The 17,132-nt window shown below is 31.1% G+C and overlaps 1 protein-coding gene across 1 annotated transcript; it reads left to right on the top strand.

The window, feature by feature from the left end:
• Positions 1-11,292: 11,292 nt before the first annotated feature.
• LOC146911900 (Raffinose synthase family protein) lies at positions 11,293-16,959 on the top strand. Its single transcript, XM_085718234.1, has 4 exons — positions 11,293-12,805; positions 14,727-14,904; positions 15,168-15,535; positions 16,131-16,959. The coding sequence occupies exons 1-4, from the start codon at positions 11,552-11,554 to the stop codon at positions 16,692-16,694; spliced, it is 2,364 nt and encodes a 787-aa protein (XP_085574360.1). The 5' UTR covers positions 11,293-11,551; the 3' UTR covers positions 16,695-16,959.
• The last annotated feature ends 173 nt before the right edge of the window (positions 16,960-17,132 follow it).

Raw genomic sequence — 17,132 nt, 5'->3', positions numbered from 1 at the left:
TCGGATAATTCGATGAGGCGTGCGTCGGTGGATGTCATGTATTGTTCGAGGGAGGCGGTAAAGCGAGCTAGTTGGTTGTCGGAGTGTTGTTTGAAGCTTGCTTCCATGGCACGAAGTGCTTCAGCAATATCTTCGTTACGCATGATGAATTCAATGAAAGCACCAGTTGATACGATAAAACAAATTGCACTCTTCGAGTCAGTGCCAAACTCCAAATCTCTTTCACTAAATAATTCTCAATACCTTCCAAAGTCTCAAAGGAGTTATTTATACACAAAGTATGGAACTAACTTCCCTATTGTAACGAACGAAAATAAACTAACTTCCCTATTGTAACGAATGAAAATAAACTACTCTTCCTAATAATAATGGATAGTAACTATTGTGCTAATCTTTTTGTTGTTAACTTGTAACGTAATTCTTCACTTAAGCGTTGTCATGATAAAGTCGCGGGTCCATGCTGGTTTGTTACGACGTCGTGGTTCAAGCTTATTTGTTGTTCCCTTTTCATTGACTTCTGTTTCAGCCCAATCTTTCACCAACTGCTGAATGTGCCCCGTATCTAGCAGCACCTTCTCATGACTAAAGCTATCAAGTATGCCGCTCAAAACAAATGGAAAAAACATTTGGTTAGAGAGTGATTCGACGAGTACTTTGTTGGTTTTCAGAAACCGGTCGTTACTAGCCACACTCCGAAACTGATGGCACAATGCTTGTAACCACGAGATTCAAGTTATTTCTTCTCACATCTTTAGGGAAGGAAACTGTTGCGCCGATTTGTTAGCTAATATGGGTCATTCGGTCCATGGCACGATTTGGTTCTCTGTGTTGCCTCAACCTCTGCATACTGACTTCTTTTTGGACCGGAGTGGGATTCCTCGTTTTAGGTTACCGTACTCAACTGTTTTATTTGTTTCTGTTTGTTTTTGCTTTTCTTTTGAGGGTTTTGGCCTAGTCCCCCCCTCTTGTACTTTTTCCCCTTTTTTTAATAAAAATTTTCACCTAGATTGGCGGCGTAGGATGAGGGTTCTTCGAGATGCCAACTTAGTTGAGATGTCGTTGCTTCTCCTTGATGTTTGTCCAATCTCCTGGCTTAGCAAAAAAATAAAATACTTCTTAGTGAGAAGTTTCTCATTTTATTTACCGTGGAAAAATTAAATTATTGATGAGAAATTGTATAGTCATTGCTCTATTAGTTTCAAACTTTTAATCCTTTGTAATCGATTTTATAATGCAGTCAATTAAGACTATTAACTTGAGAAAAATTGATTCTCTACAATAGTTATTTGAGGTATCCTTTCAAAAAAAAAGTTACTCGGGGTATGTTTTACACACAAAAAGTTATGATTTAACATAAAGTTGATAAGAAAATGTGATTTTCCACACCTGCTCCCTCACCCTACAACCGGTCCTTGATATTATATTCATAAGTATTTCTTAGTCCATATTTTGTTGCAATATCTTTAGCACATGTCAATTAGCGTGTTTCTTTTAAGCAAGTAAATTATAGAGTTGAGAAAGCCAAATATGAATATTAATGAATGAAACATAGCAATCAAGAGTTTCTTTTCTCAACCTATGATTCTTAAAAACTGCAAAAACACTGTTTATTTTTGTTGTTGTTTAGGTAACCAGATGTGAGGAAAAATGGTGTTTTTTTCGGTCCGAATTGGTCAATTTGAAGGGGTTTGGTTTTTACGAGAAAAAGGTAAAAGTAACTCCCATGTTAGATGAGTATTTCAATTTGGGCTGTAAAAAGCTATTTGAAATTGTAACCAAGCAATAAAGCCCAAAAAAGTAGGAACTTTCTACCTACATCCCCCGATGGCTACACAAACCATAATGCCCTATTTTTTAAGGTTAATGATTCATAGACACTTTCCCATGTACACCCCTTATGTGGCATGGGTATTTTGGTAGTTTTACCCAACTTTCTCTTTCTCCCCTCTTCTCTCTTAGATCTCATTTTCTTCTCCCTCTCACTCACCTGCTGCCACCACCAGCACTAGCAACACCATCTTTCAGTCATCTCTCTCCGCTCTCATCTTTTCGTCACCCATCATTGTTGGCCGCCGTCATCAGCAAATCTGGCCACCATCGACCCCCTCCGTCCACCACCGTCTATCAACACCAATCTTCCATTTCTAACCTGATTCAAAATTGTCTCCTCCACACCAAAACAAAACATTGAGTGATTTAATCTTGTCCATCTTTATTCTTTATCAATGGCAAAGAAGAGAAAACTAACTTGACATAAATTACAAACATAAAATTTAACCATATGTTGAATTAAATTACAAAATTGATTTTCCCTTGAATTCTCTTGTAATTGGTTTATTGAAAACACATACATGGTTAACAATAAGAAACAAAATTGATTTTCCGTAATCACTGTCGTTGTTGTGTAATGGGTTAGGATTAGAAAAGCTTTGATGGAAAAGTGGTGGTGATTGTGCGGTGGGGAACCGTTGGTGAAGACGTTGCAAGCAGTTTTTTTTTAATTTTCTTTTTACCTTTTTCCTAGAGATTAATCTAAAGGCTAGGATTAGAGCAGGACATAAACCGGAGAGAGCCTCACAAGAGAGGATCCGGATCCAATATTTTATGCTTTTTTTTTTTACAAGTGGAGGGGTGTATATAAGACCATTTACAATGGTTAACCCCATTCAACACCCTTCAACACCCATTTTTTCAATTCCCAACATTCCACATCATTTTCTCTCTCTTAATTCAACACTCATTCAACTTTAACCTCTCCAATGGTTTTTTTCATTCAACACTCTACCCCACCACCTTTTATTTCTTATTCTTATTTAATTTTATATTTTTGTTTTTATAATTACATAAAATTACAATTATCGATTATAATTAAATTGAAATAAAGAAACACTGAAAAAATTTGAAATTTTTTTATTTAAATAATTTATTTTTATTTTTCTTAACTTCACTAAAAAGAAGATTAAAACTTCACTTTAGTTTGCTAATATAATAAGAAGAAGATAGTGAAAAACTTGGTATTTTTTTCTGTGTCCAAATGAAATGAACCAAGTCTCTATTTATAGAGAAAAAAAAATCATGAATTTTGATATATATATATTTTTTTTAAAATTATTTTTCAACAAAATAATTGATGGACAATTATTAAAAAAAATTTAAAACCGGACAACCAATAAAAGACCAACACGTGTCCCCCATCGTTCCAAACTTCTGCTTCTCTCTCCTTCCTCTGCAACTAACGCGCCCTGTCGGCGATTGTAACTCACGCGCCAAAAACGGACCACTTAAATTGCGACGCGTGGCAGTTCTAATGCATTCAATTGTGTTGAACCGGTTCATCATCTCTCTCTTACAGCACACCATTCAACACTTCTTCAACTCCCCATTGGACTGCTTTTCCTTGTTGAATGTCAGATTCAACACAACCACCATTGCACATAGTCTAAGAGGTATGCCACATAAGGTGGTATGTATATCACCTCTCATTGTTTAATCATGTTCATTGTTCGGCTAGATTCCCTTTCCCAAATACACCTGCCCTCTCCCAAGTATAGATCCCATAGTGACAGTTTCCAATGCGACATGAGAGAGGCACAACACTAACTCGGTTTTTGATCATAAATACTTGACATCCTTTTTCTTACCATCCAACAACTAATTCATCTTTGAATAGGTGAATTAAATAACATTCCCATATTTTGTTTTCACTTAATGCGAATAACTCAATTTATGTTCTAAAATGTAAAAATACATCATTGTAGATGCTTTTAAAAAAATGTATGTTAAATATACTATTATAGTGGAGATCAACAAGTTGAGTTTAATAGAATTGATTTGACTATTATAATATGATGAATCAAAATTCGAATCATGGCCGTAAAATGCATAATATTTAGTACCAAACACATCTAAAATAAAATTATCTCAAGTAAATGAAATTACGAATGATTATGTGTTTATTTCAAAAATTAAATTTACAAACTTGAGAATAACATTCCTTAAAACATTAATCGTAGAAATCTTAATCTTATTAATTGTATAGAATCAACAACTCTATCCATAATGTTATTATTATTTTTTGTTGTTGACAAAAACAAAACGATATTCATTCATTCAAATCGATAGAATACATCAGAATCAAGATTGCTAAAAACGTAAAGGATGAATCTGCGAACAAACTCACATCACCCAAGTTAATAGCATACAACGGCAAAATGCCTACAAATAATATGATAAAATCTAAATCACCAGAATACTTTTGCTTCTGGATCTGCAACGTTGACGTCCAAATCATTGATTGAATCTGTGATTGACTGAAGCTGATCTTTCAATAAGAACCAACGAACACCACAACAAGATGCCAAATCAAACAACGCCGCACAAGACGACGAACAACACAAGGTCGCACTTAGACGACGAACTCACGAAAAAACACAAAAGAAAACGCTTGATATTTGTGAAAATCACTTATTAAGATCGAAAGAAAGGGGAAAAAAGATGCAGAGGGGTGATTTTAGGTAAAAAAATGACCTAAAACCACCCCTCCTCGATGAGTGAAAGAGAAGGAAAACTTAGAGAGAAGTTGGAGTTTCTCTCACTAAAAAAACTAGGGTCGGCTTCACCAAAGAATAAAAAATTCTATCCATAATGTTATGCTATTCCCGTTATGTTTGGTGTGACATCTTCAAAACTTAATCACACACGTTATTGAACACTTTATTAGCTACAAATTACTCTCCGGTCCTATTTACAAGAGACAATTAATTTTTTAGATATATTAAATAATTTATGTATTTAGTTTAGATTTTTGACTAAATACATACATTATTTAATGTATCTAAAAAGTCAACTTTCTCTTGTAAATAGACCGGAGGGAGTATTATTGTTATATTATCCTTCTTGCTTGTTCAACCACACTCATCAAACCGTCTTTAGCATATGTTACCCTTTCCCACCGACATCTACATTAGAATATTCCATACTTGTTTTTATTACACCCTCCGGTCACTATTATAAGCAAAAAACTACATTTTCGATTCATTCATTAAATGATGTATGTGGTTCATAATAAAGACCACATACATCATTTAATGAATGAATCTAAAATGTAGTTTTTTTGCTTATAATAGTGACCGGAGGGTGTATATCTTATCCAAATCTTCTTCAACTTAACATTGGACTGCCATGTGCCCCAAAATCTTGTGTCTCTTTTCAACCTTGACTCTTGACTCATCAACTGTTCTTAACTTATTCTAACCGTCACTAACCAACCTCACATCCTCAATGCCACGTGACATTGCTCTTATTTGACAATAAAATAAAAAATAAAAAATTATTTATTGCAAAATTTCAACTACCACAGAATAAAGATTAACATTTATTTTGTTGCAAAATCTCAACTACCACATTTATTATATTGCAGACGAGATGATTACGTGATTGATTTCACCGTTAAAAACATTGAACCCTACTTATAATTTTTATAAGTTGTAAAATTCAATACGTTTGAACGGTGAGATCATCCACACAACCTCTCAATTTTTAGCAAAATACTTAAAATATAATCAAATATATGTGTTCTAAATAAGCATTTCAATTTTTTCTAAAAACATAATAAAAATTTATTTATTGCAAAATTTCAACTACCACAGATTAAAGATTAACATTTATTTTGTTGCAAAATCTCAACTACCACATTTATTATATTGCAAACGAGATGATTATGTGATTGATTTCATCGATAAAAAACATTGAACACTACTTATAATTTTTATAAGTTGTAAAATTCAATACGTTTGAACGATGAGATCATCCACATAACCTCTCAATTTTTAGCAAAATACCTAAAATCTAATCAAATATAAACATTTAAATTTTTTCTAAAAACATACCTGTAGTCAGGATTAAAAATTATGTTCGCCACGATACGTGAGTCTAACCCCTTTCACAACACAATCATGTTGGTTTTTTCTAATAAAATTTATTTTAAAGATTTAAAATATATAAACATTAATCACAAGGTAAAAGCAAAAGAGATTTTAAAAACAAGAATCTTTTTCCATTATAGAGAAAGAAAAAATTTACCAGAAAAAACGTAGTATCTCTTTTTCTACGGAGTATCTTCCAATTAATACTAATTAAAGCACCTCTATATATTTGGCCCAAAAAAAAAGCACTTGTATATATACTTCCTCCGGTCCTATTTATAAGAGAAATTTTGGTCAACAAAAGTGGATGTATTTGGTCCAATTTTTTAACCAGATACATTAACTTTTATTGACCAAAATTTCTCTTATAAATAGGACCGGAGGGGGTATTTAGCAAAAAAAAAAAAAAGCACCCGTATACACTATATATAACCTAACCCAAAATCAAGGAATCGGGCATAAACTGTACCCAAAATTAAGGGGGAATTATATTCTTTTTTATAAATGATGAAACTTTTTTTTCTTTCAATGAGGACGAAATATTTTTGGATTAATTATGTTTCTAGTCCCTATAAAATAGCGACCTTGTAAGTTTAGTCCCTACTTAATTTTAATAGCATTTTTAGTCCCTAATTTTGTTTTTCTGCACTGAGTATTAGTCCCTACTCAATTCAAATTTGTTTAATTTATGCTTAAACTCTTAAATTTTTGAACAATTTTTTGCAGACATGTTTAGAACATTACTAAAAGTTCGTCCGCAAAAAATTATTGCAAAATTTGATTTCTACATCCAGATTTTATTACTTTTTATCTTTAACTTTTGTCGTTTTAAAAAATTCATATTTAATTCATTTCATGTCAGAAAATTCTAAATTTTAGTAAACGAACCTTTCATAGTGTTCTAATCTTGTCTCAAAAAAATCGTTCAAAAATTTAAGAGTTTAAGGATAATTAATCAAACTTTGTTTTAGCAGAGACTAAAATTATAAGTAAATTTTTTTTATAGGGACTAAAAATGCTATTAAAATTAAATAGGGACTAAACTTACAAGGTCGCTATTTTATAGGGACTAGAAACATAATTAACCCAATATTTTATAAACACGTTATTCTTTTTGCTCAAACGCATTACTTTTTAAATTAAATTAATAAATAAATTATTCTTACAAGATATTTGATCTAGTAGAAAATGTTGATCTAGTAGAAGATGATATGCTATAACAACATGACAAACCAATGTTCGAACCTTAAGAAAGAGATGTACCAACATTTTATATTTGACGTCACATTAACAAAAAAAAAATTCGAAGGAAAAAATATGCATGATTAGGGTTTGAACCTCGAATTATCCAATTATTCATTTTAAAAAAATAAATTTCTAACCATTGAAATAATTGACAAAAAAAGTGTAATAGTCTAACAATAGAAAAAACAACAAATAAAAGGAACACTTCGATATCCAAAGTTTTATCGAATACTTGAATCAACATGATCATTCAATATTTTTTTTTAAAGGTATGATTATTCAATTATGCCATTTTTTTTTAATATTTAACTATTTTAAAGAACTTTTTCAAATAAAATCTCCTACATGATCCCTGTTTATCCGTATCACTGACATCATCAAACTTTTTTTTGGAACGCATCAAAATATTTTTAAATGAACAAAAAGAAAAAGGCTAAGAAATAGAAAACAGACACACCACCAATTGAAAAACACCACAAAATAAAAAATATATAATCTCAAAACCAACCTGCGCCACACCTTCCTTTGGGTCCCATTATGCATGACAAATCATATTCACATCTCTATAAATTCACATCAATTTCTTGCCTTACTGATCCATCATTAAAACCATATCACAAAACAAAACAAGCAAGTTTTAATTCACTTCGTCAAATATACAAAAACATATTCAATCATAGCACATTTTTAGCACACGAAATCCCATTATTTTCTCGTTCAATCATATACTATTCCCAATTTTTTTTTTGATATATGCAATTGGCTAAGCAATATTGTTCTCATTTTGGGATATATCATACATATTATTGACTAATTATCAATTTCTTTATCATCACTATTACTTGTATTTTGTTATTGTCCACCATATGTTTTGTTCTTTTTGTTGTTTTGAGAACGTTGTTGTCGTTGTTAATTGTCGTGTGAATGTGAATTCATTGTTGTGTCTTATTGTTGTTTTATGTCTGTTTGGTCACTATGTGGGACTAGGTTTTGTGACAGTTTATTTGGTTTTGAGTTTTAATACATAGTTTGTATTTTGAGTTTTAATATGTAGTTTAAATTTAATTTTATATTAAAGTATCTCAGTCATATCGTATCTTGAATTTTGACAATTCATTTTATGAAATGATATTTGAACATTCATTTTATTACAATTTTTGTGACAAATTTTCCTTTTATACTCATATTATTTTCTACTTTATCTCTCTATTGTTTTGGTTTTCCTGCAAATATCTACTTTTTCTTTGGAAATTATGGTTGTCCCATAAGTTGACAACCAAATGGTTGTTCAAATAACACTTTTTATTTGGGAATGAAGCTCAGATACATGATACGATACAGATAAAATATTGCACCGATATGCTGATATGGGAAAATATCGAGGGATTATGAGATATTATTTTAAAATTTCGATATATTAAGGACTATTACGACTACTCGTTACTTATTAAGGATTAAAGTGATTATTTCCCATTCTTAAATTGTATAGAATCAACAACTCTATCCATAATGTTATGTTATGGTCGGTAACCACCCCTCAATATAAGACTATAAGCTAAAGGAAATGCTGGTATTACCGTTATGTTTGGTACGTGTGACACTTCAAAACTTCATCACACGCATTATTGAACACTTTATTACCTACCAATTGTTATTGTTACATGAGTAATGATATTTTGACATCTATTTGATAACAACTTTGTTGACAACTTTGTTTTTCTCACTTCTTATTGGTCAAAAACAATGGAGAGAGAAAAAGGAAGAGAGAGGATAACAATATTATGTGAGTATGAGAGAGAAAGTTGTCCAAAAATTGTCAAAAAATGGTTGTCAAAATATCATTTCTCTTGTTACATTATCCTTCTTGCTTGTTCAACCACACTCATGAACTCTCTTTAGCATTCCCACCGACATCTACATTAGAATATTCCATACTTGTTTTTATTATATCTTATCCAAATCTTTTTCAACTTAACATTGGACTGCCATGTGCCCCAAAATCTTGTGTCTCTTTTCAACCTTGACTCTTGACTCATCAACTGTTCTTAACTTATTCTAACACCTCACATCCTCAATGCCACGTGACATTGTTCTTGTTTGACAATAAATTAAAAATAAACATTTATTTGTTGCAAAATTTCAACTACCACAGAATAAAAATGAACATTTATTTTGCTGCAAAATCTCAACTACCACATTTATTATATTGTAGATGAGATGATTATGTGAAAGATCTCACCGTTAAAATGCATTGAACGTTTATAATTTTTATAAGTTGTAGAATTCAATACATTTTAAGAGTGATATTATTCATAACCTCTCAATTTTTTAATAAGAAGTTTGCTAATGGGTGCTCCATGACACCGTTTAAGGATCCTAAATATTGAAATTATTTTTAAAAAAAGTTAAATATTTCAAATTACAAAATATTAAATACACATATTTTTATAAAAATTTATCATTTAAAGTTCTTAACCAAGAGAGAAGTGAAAGGATAGTGTATCAAATTCAATCTCAATCTTCTATTCGATAAGTTGGTATGACATAATAAGACTCCATTTGGATAAAAAAACATATTTTTATAGATTAAAACATAAACATTGATCGTATAATTTAAAGAAAAAACTTTAGCAAAATACTTAAAATCTAATCAATTATACGTCTTTTAAATAAACATTTCAATTTTTTCTAAAAACATATGTAGTCAGGATTAAAAATTATGCTCGCCACGATACGTCCATGCCTGAGTCTAACCCCTTTCACAACACAATCATGTTTGTTTTTTCTAATAAAATTTATTTTAAAGATTTAAAATATATAAACATTAATCACAAGGTAAAAGCAAAAGAGATTTAAAAAACAAGAATCTTTTTCCATTATAGAGAAAGAAAAAATTTACCAGAAAAAACGTACTAAGATTGCAGAGTATCTCTTTTTCTACGGAGTATCTTCCAATTAATACTAATTAAAGCACCTCTATATATTTGACCCAAAAAAGAAAGCACTTGTATGTATTTAGCAAAAAAAAAAAGCACCTGTATATACTATGGAAAATGGTAATCGGTGCCCCGGGAACACTGGTTAAGGATGCTAAAAAAGAAATTTATATAATAGTTATTGCATTGAAAACTGTATAATTAATACTAAAAAAGTAAAAAAATGTTTCCTTTTATTATAATAATTACTTTTTTTGGCATTCTTAACCGGTGTCCGGAGACACCAGTTAGCATGACCCTATATACTACTCCATATAACCTAGCCCAAAATCAAGGAATTAGGCATAAACTGTACCCAAAATTAAGGGAGAATTATATTCTTTTTTATAATGATGAAACTTTTATTTTTTAAAGAGGACGAAATATTTTATAAACACGTTATTCTTTTTGCTCAAACGCATTACTTTTTAAATTAAATTAATAAATAAATTATTTTTACAAGATATTTGATCTAGTAGAACTGTAGAAGATGATATGCTATAATAACACGACGAACCAATGTTCGAATCTCAAGAAAGAGATGCACAACAATTTTATATTCGACGTCACATTAGCAAAAAAAAAATTTTGAAGGAAAAAATATGCATGGTTGGGGTTCGAACCTCGAATTGTCCAATTATTTATTTTAAAAAAAATAAATTTCTAATCACTAAAATAATTGAAAAAAAAGTGTAATAATCTAACAACAGAAAAAACTTATTAGAAAAAAAAAACAACAAATAAAAGGAACACTTCGATATTCAAAGTTTTGTCGGATGCTTGGATCCGTATGATCGTTCAATATTTTTTTTATGGGTATGATTATTCAATTATGCTATTTTTTTTAATATTTAACTATTTTAAAGAACTTTTTCAAATAAAATCTCCTACAAAGTCATGATCCCTGTTTATTCGCATCACTGACATCATCAATTTTTTTTGGGAATGCATCAAAATATTTTTAAATGAACAAAAAGAAAGGTTAAGAAATAGAAAACAGACACACCACCAATTAAAAAACACCACAAAATAAAAAATATATAATCTCAAAACCAAACCTTCGCCACACCTTCCTTTGGTCCCATTATTCATGACAAGTCACATTCACATCTCTATAAATTCACATCAATTTCCTGCCTTATTGATCCATCATCAAAACCATATCACAAAACAAAACAAAACAAGCAAGTTTTAATTCACTTCATCAAATATACAAAAACATATTCAATCATAGCACATTTTTAGCACACGAAATCCCATTATTTTCTCGTTCAATATACTCACGATTATTACATTACACTCTCTCATTCACCACAATAGTCTATATATACACAAACACTAACACCATTCTTCTCTCACGTTAACATCATTCCAATTTTCTCAATTAGCAACCCTAGCTTCAAAACAATGTCTCCTCCAAACCCTACCCTAAAATCAACCAAAAACAACACCGACAACATCATCACCACCACCAAACATGTCAACCCTTGTCCTAATTCACCCTACACCTTCACCCTTGCTGACTCAACCCTAAAAGTCAATGGCCATGTCATCCTCTCTGATGTTCCCAAAAACATCACCACCACTACTGCTCCGTCCACCGCCATCACCACGACCAACGGTTGCTTCCTTGGCTTTGAAGCCAATGAAGCGAAAAGCCGCCATGTTGCACCCATTGGAAAACTCAAAAACATCAACTTTACTAGCATTTTCCGGTTCAAAGTGTGGTGGACCACTCTTTGGACCGGTTCAAATGGCAAAGACCTAGAAACCGAGACCCAATTCCTCATGCTCCAGAATTCGGATCCAAATCCGAGTTCAGATCCAAACTCTGGTCGACCCTATGTTCTATTACTTCCAATAATAGAAGGGTCTTTCCGTGCTTCTTTACAACCCGGTGAAGACGACAATGTTGCTGTCTGTGTCGAGAGTAGTTCAACTTTAGTAACTTACTCTCAATACAATGCTGTTGTTTACCTTCACGCGGGTAATGATCCATTTAAGCTTGTGAAAGAAGCAATGAAAACCGTAAGGGCCCACTTAGGAACTTTTAAGCTTTTAGAAGAAAAAACCGTTCCTGGAATAGTGGATAAATTTGGATGGTGTACATGGGATGCATTTTATCTTAAGGTACACCCTCAAGGAGTTTGGGAAGGTGTTAAGGATTTATCTGATGGTGGTTGTCCACCTGGCTTTGTCTTGATCGATGATGGTTGGCAATCTATAGCCCATGATGAGGATCCAGTTGATACAAATGATGGGATTAATCGTACGGCTGCAGGTGAACAAATGCCATGTAGGTTAATAAAATTTCAAGAGAATTATAAGTTTAAGGATTATAAAGAAGGTTTAGGGTTAGGTGGTTTTGTTAAGGAACTAAAAAAAGGTTTTGAGAGTGTTGAATATGTGTATGTGTGGCATGCTTTGTGTGGTTATTGGGGTGGGATAAGACCTAATGTTGAGGGTTTACCTGAAGCTATTGTGGAGAAGCCTAAGTTAACCGTTGGATTAGAAACTACTATGGAAGATTTGGCTGTTGATAAGATTGTTAATAATGGTGTTGGGTTGGTTCCTCCTCATTTGGTTGATCAAATGTATGAAGGTATCCACTCTCTTTTGGAAGAGTCTGGAATTGATGGGGTCAAGGTTGATGTCATCCATGTAAGTCCTTCTATTTCACAACCACACATTTTTTATTTTATTTTTTATGTTAAGTCATATTTTTTATATGTTCATATTTCGTTTATGGTGTATAGTTATTAAACTGTTAATTTTTTTTTCCTAACCAATGTACAAAAATCAATGACATTAACATAACTAATATTTATGGTCTCCTGCAAAAATTATTTTTAACACAAGTTGAAAAGAAATCTATTTTAATTTTATATACACAAGTCCGTTTGAATAAATTTAGTTGAACTTTTATGCCTTCAACAATTCATGATAGTTTTGTATATATATATATATATATATATATATATATATATATATATATATATATATATATATATTTTTTTTTTTGAATGTATGTCTATTATGAATTGATTTTTTTTTTTTAACTTGTTGAGAATCATGATAGAGTATTTGGTATATGTATCTATTATGAATTAATTTTTTTTTTGTCGTCTTAATTTTTAACAAATATAGGAGACAGATAATGTTTTGTTCGAATTCTTTTTCTATAAAAAGGTGTAGGTAAATATATTTAGCTTTTTTGACCAAATCCATTTCAAGTCATTATCATTTCATAACTAATCAAATGTTTAATACATGTTGAAGTTTATAAAAAAATAAATGAAAACTAGTTAAAGTTATAACCCAAATAAGAAATACAAAAGTTGTAACGAGTCACTAAACCTTAAGCGACTTTATAAACTTATCTTCTAACAAATTTAACATGAAAGTTTATAGAATAATTAGTTAAAGCTATGATGTCTACACTCACTCTTTCATATTTGGACAAACTGTTGAAAAATAATTTATCTTAAAATAAGTTGTTGAAAAATGTTTTTAACTTCCTTCATACGTTATCTTAATCTATATTTTTAATTTTTTTTTAATTTTTGTTATGTCGGTACCTATCACAAAAAAATGATAGGTCAAGCTGTCGGTAGTATCAATATCATATCTATAACCTTTTGTTACTAAGGGGAGATATTGTTAATGTGTTTTTGACTTTTATTTGAAAGTTACTTTTTACCTAACTATTTTGATTCTTTTGGTCGGCACGTTATCTGTTCCTTTTTAAATTATAAAAATTGTGCCACTACTTTTCCCCTCATTTGAGTTGATTTGTCTCTTTTTCTTAAACACACATTAATCTAGTATTAAACTACTTAATTTAGAACCAGTCACATGAAAACTGTCATGACATGCTTTGTTTTTTTATTCTTCTACAATGGATTTACATTAACAATTTAATTAATTAAGTAGTTATTTAGTAAAATTTTTTGGGATTAGGTAGTTCAACTTGTTTGAGTTAAATGATTAAATAAGTTGAGAAGTTAAAAGTCTAGGGTTCAACAAAAAAGAAAACTAACATAACAACGAGTAATATATTAACATTTGTCACTAAGAAAAGGTACCATTTTTGGAAAATATATAATAATTATAAAATATTTTGAGAAATTTAATGAAATAAGATGATCAAACATCACAACTTATTTGTACAAGTGTATGAAAATACTCCCTCCGTCCCTATATCTAACCACCCATTTGACTTTATTTTTGTCCCTAAATCTAAACCCCTTTTCAAATTACTAGATGCATTTATTATTTTTTTCCTAAACATACTCCTAATTAATACTACTAACTTGTTTTGAAATTTAAAAAGTCAAATTTAATACATATACAAACAAAGGACAATATGGTAATATTAACACACAAAACAGACATAATAATTACACTGTCAGCTTTTCTTAAGAAATGTGAAAAAAGCAAAGGGGGGTTACATTAAGGGAAGGAGGGAGTAGTAAAGTGATTATTCATGAGATATATTCAATTCAATAAGTTTTCAACATTTTTCTTAGTTTCTACATATATATTTAGTTTTGACCTATATGGATGTTTAATTTGTAATCAGTTGCTAGAGATGGTGTGTGAGAAGTATGGTGGAAGAGTTGATTTGGCCAAAGCATACTACAAAGCTCTCTCAACTTCAGTGAAAAAACATTTCAATGGTAATGGTGTCATTGCTAGCATGGAACATTGCAATGATTTCATGTTGCTTGGAACTGAAGCCATATCCCTTGGTCGTGTTGGTATGTCACATAAACCATTTTTCTAACCTTAACTAGTAGTAATACACGTGTTCTTTCGCACGTGACACTTTTGTTTCAATCAAATACATTGTCTGTGTAAATATTTTTATACTATCAATCAGTCGTAATCGTTAGATCATTAAAAACGTCTGATTTCAATCATCAATACTTTTCACACATATATGAATGATTGTAATTTAAACTCTTTCAACATATGATAAAAATTATTTGGTTAATTGAATTTATCTTGGATTGAAAAACAGGTGATGATTTCTGGTGCACTGACCCTTATGGTGATCCAAATGGTACATATTGGCTACAAGGATGTCACATGGTGCATTGTGCATACAATAGCTTATGGATGGGAAATTTCATTCAACCAGATTGGGATATGTTTCAATCTACACACCCTTGTGCTGCTTTTCATGCAGCTTCTAGAGCCATATCTGGTGGTCCTATTTACATAAGTGACACTGTTGGAAATCACAATTTTGACCTTCTCAAGAAACTAGCTTTGCCTGATGGTACCATCCTTAGATGTGAAACCTATGCTCTCCCAACTAAGGACTGTCTCTTTGCTGATCCTTTACATGATGGCAAAACTATGCTCAAAATTTGGAACCTCAACAAGGTAAGCTTTCTCTCCTCACTTTCATAACATACATTTTGAATTTGAATTCATCAGAAATTTCCAATCATATCATTATTGACGTGTAGAAAATGTGTATCCAGAAACCCTAAATCCTCTACAGTAGACTTTACTGTGTAGTTGGTTGTAGACTATTAGTTTAAGAGAGTGTAATAAAATTTCTCTCTCTTAATCTACTATACAACTGACTTCACAATAAAGTTCGTTGTAGAAGATCCAATTTAAGAAATTGAATTTGTATCTTCTATGGTTATTCCGACTCTCCAACAATGTCAAAGTTATTAGGTTAATCTATCTCTTGAAAGATCAACATTTTTTTTTTGTTGTCATTATAGGTTAATCCAATGACTTAGGTTTAGCTCAAGAGACTATAGACAGACGATCATAGTCCGTAAAATAGTTGCTATAGCGTAACAAAATTTGAACAAATCATTATTGTTCCACGAATGCTATACACTAATTAGTAGCGTTATCAAATAGCAGCTACATTGGCACTATAACATTGTAGCATAGCGAAATTTGAATAAACCATTATTTTCTGCGATTCACGATTGATAACACTTTTTTTTCATAACAGTACACTGGAGTTCTTGGTGTGTTTAACTGTCAAGGAGGAGGATGGTTTCGCGAGATAAGATCGAACAAATGTGCTTCTGAATTTTCACATTTGGTATCAACTAAGATCAACATCAAAGACATTGAATGGAACAGTGGAAAGAATCCAATTCCCATTGAAGGAGTTGAAGTTTTTGCTTTGTATTTCAGCCAAGCCAAGAAGCTCAAACTTTTCTCTCCATCTGACACTGAAGAAATCTCTTTGGAGCCATTCAACTTTGAGCTTATTACTGTTTCTCCAGTAACTTTATTTCCTAAAAAGTCCTTGAAGTTTGCTCCTATTGGTTTGGTTAACATGCTAAACAATGGAGGGGCAATTCAGTCATTTGAATATCTTGAGGATCAAGATTTGGTTCAAGTTGGAATTCGAGGTGCTGGTGAAATGAGGGTCTATGCTTCAGAGAAACCAAGGGCTTGTGGAATTGATGGCAAAGAAGTTGATTTTGAATATAAAGAGTGCATGGTTGTGATTCAAGTACCATGGCCTAGTTCTTCAAAATGGTCCTTTGTTCAGTATATATTCTGAGCATAGGATGAGATTATTGAAACTTTTAAACTTATGATTTTCTTTTGTTTTGTTTTTTCAATTTGAAGTTTTTTATATTGAACAATGTTCAAGTTAAGGGGCTTTTTATTTATCCCTTAATTGGATTTGGATAATTTTTGCTTTTTAGTTTTTACCTTCTGTGGTGAAGGAAGTAACTCAGGGATTTTAACTACTACTATGTCATTCTGAATATCTAGTTTCTATCTCTATTATTATCTAATAAATGACATTTTCTTTATCTCAATTTCTTTCTTTTGTGTAACCAAAAAAAAAATTTCTTTCTTTTGTGTTGGATTTGAATTTGAATTTGAATGTCATTTATTCTTTTAAGTGTGTAGCTTTGTTTTTTTCTTCAAGCAAGTACTTATTTTTTGTGCTTATAATCTTCCAACAAATGTTTGGTAACATCAATATAAT

The sequence above is a fragment of the Medicago sativa genome, chromosome 6 (genome assembly GCF_051527215.1).
Source record: "Medicago sativa cultivar Bolivia chromosome 6, Bolivia_mono, whole genome shotgun sequence".
Taxonomy (NCBI): domain Eukaryota; kingdom Viridiplantae; phylum Streptophyta; class Magnoliopsida; order Fabales; family Fabaceae; genus Medicago; species Medicago sativa.
The sequence above is the reverse complement of the archived record's forward strand: the minus strand, read 5'-3'. Positions and strand labels throughout refer to the sequence as shown.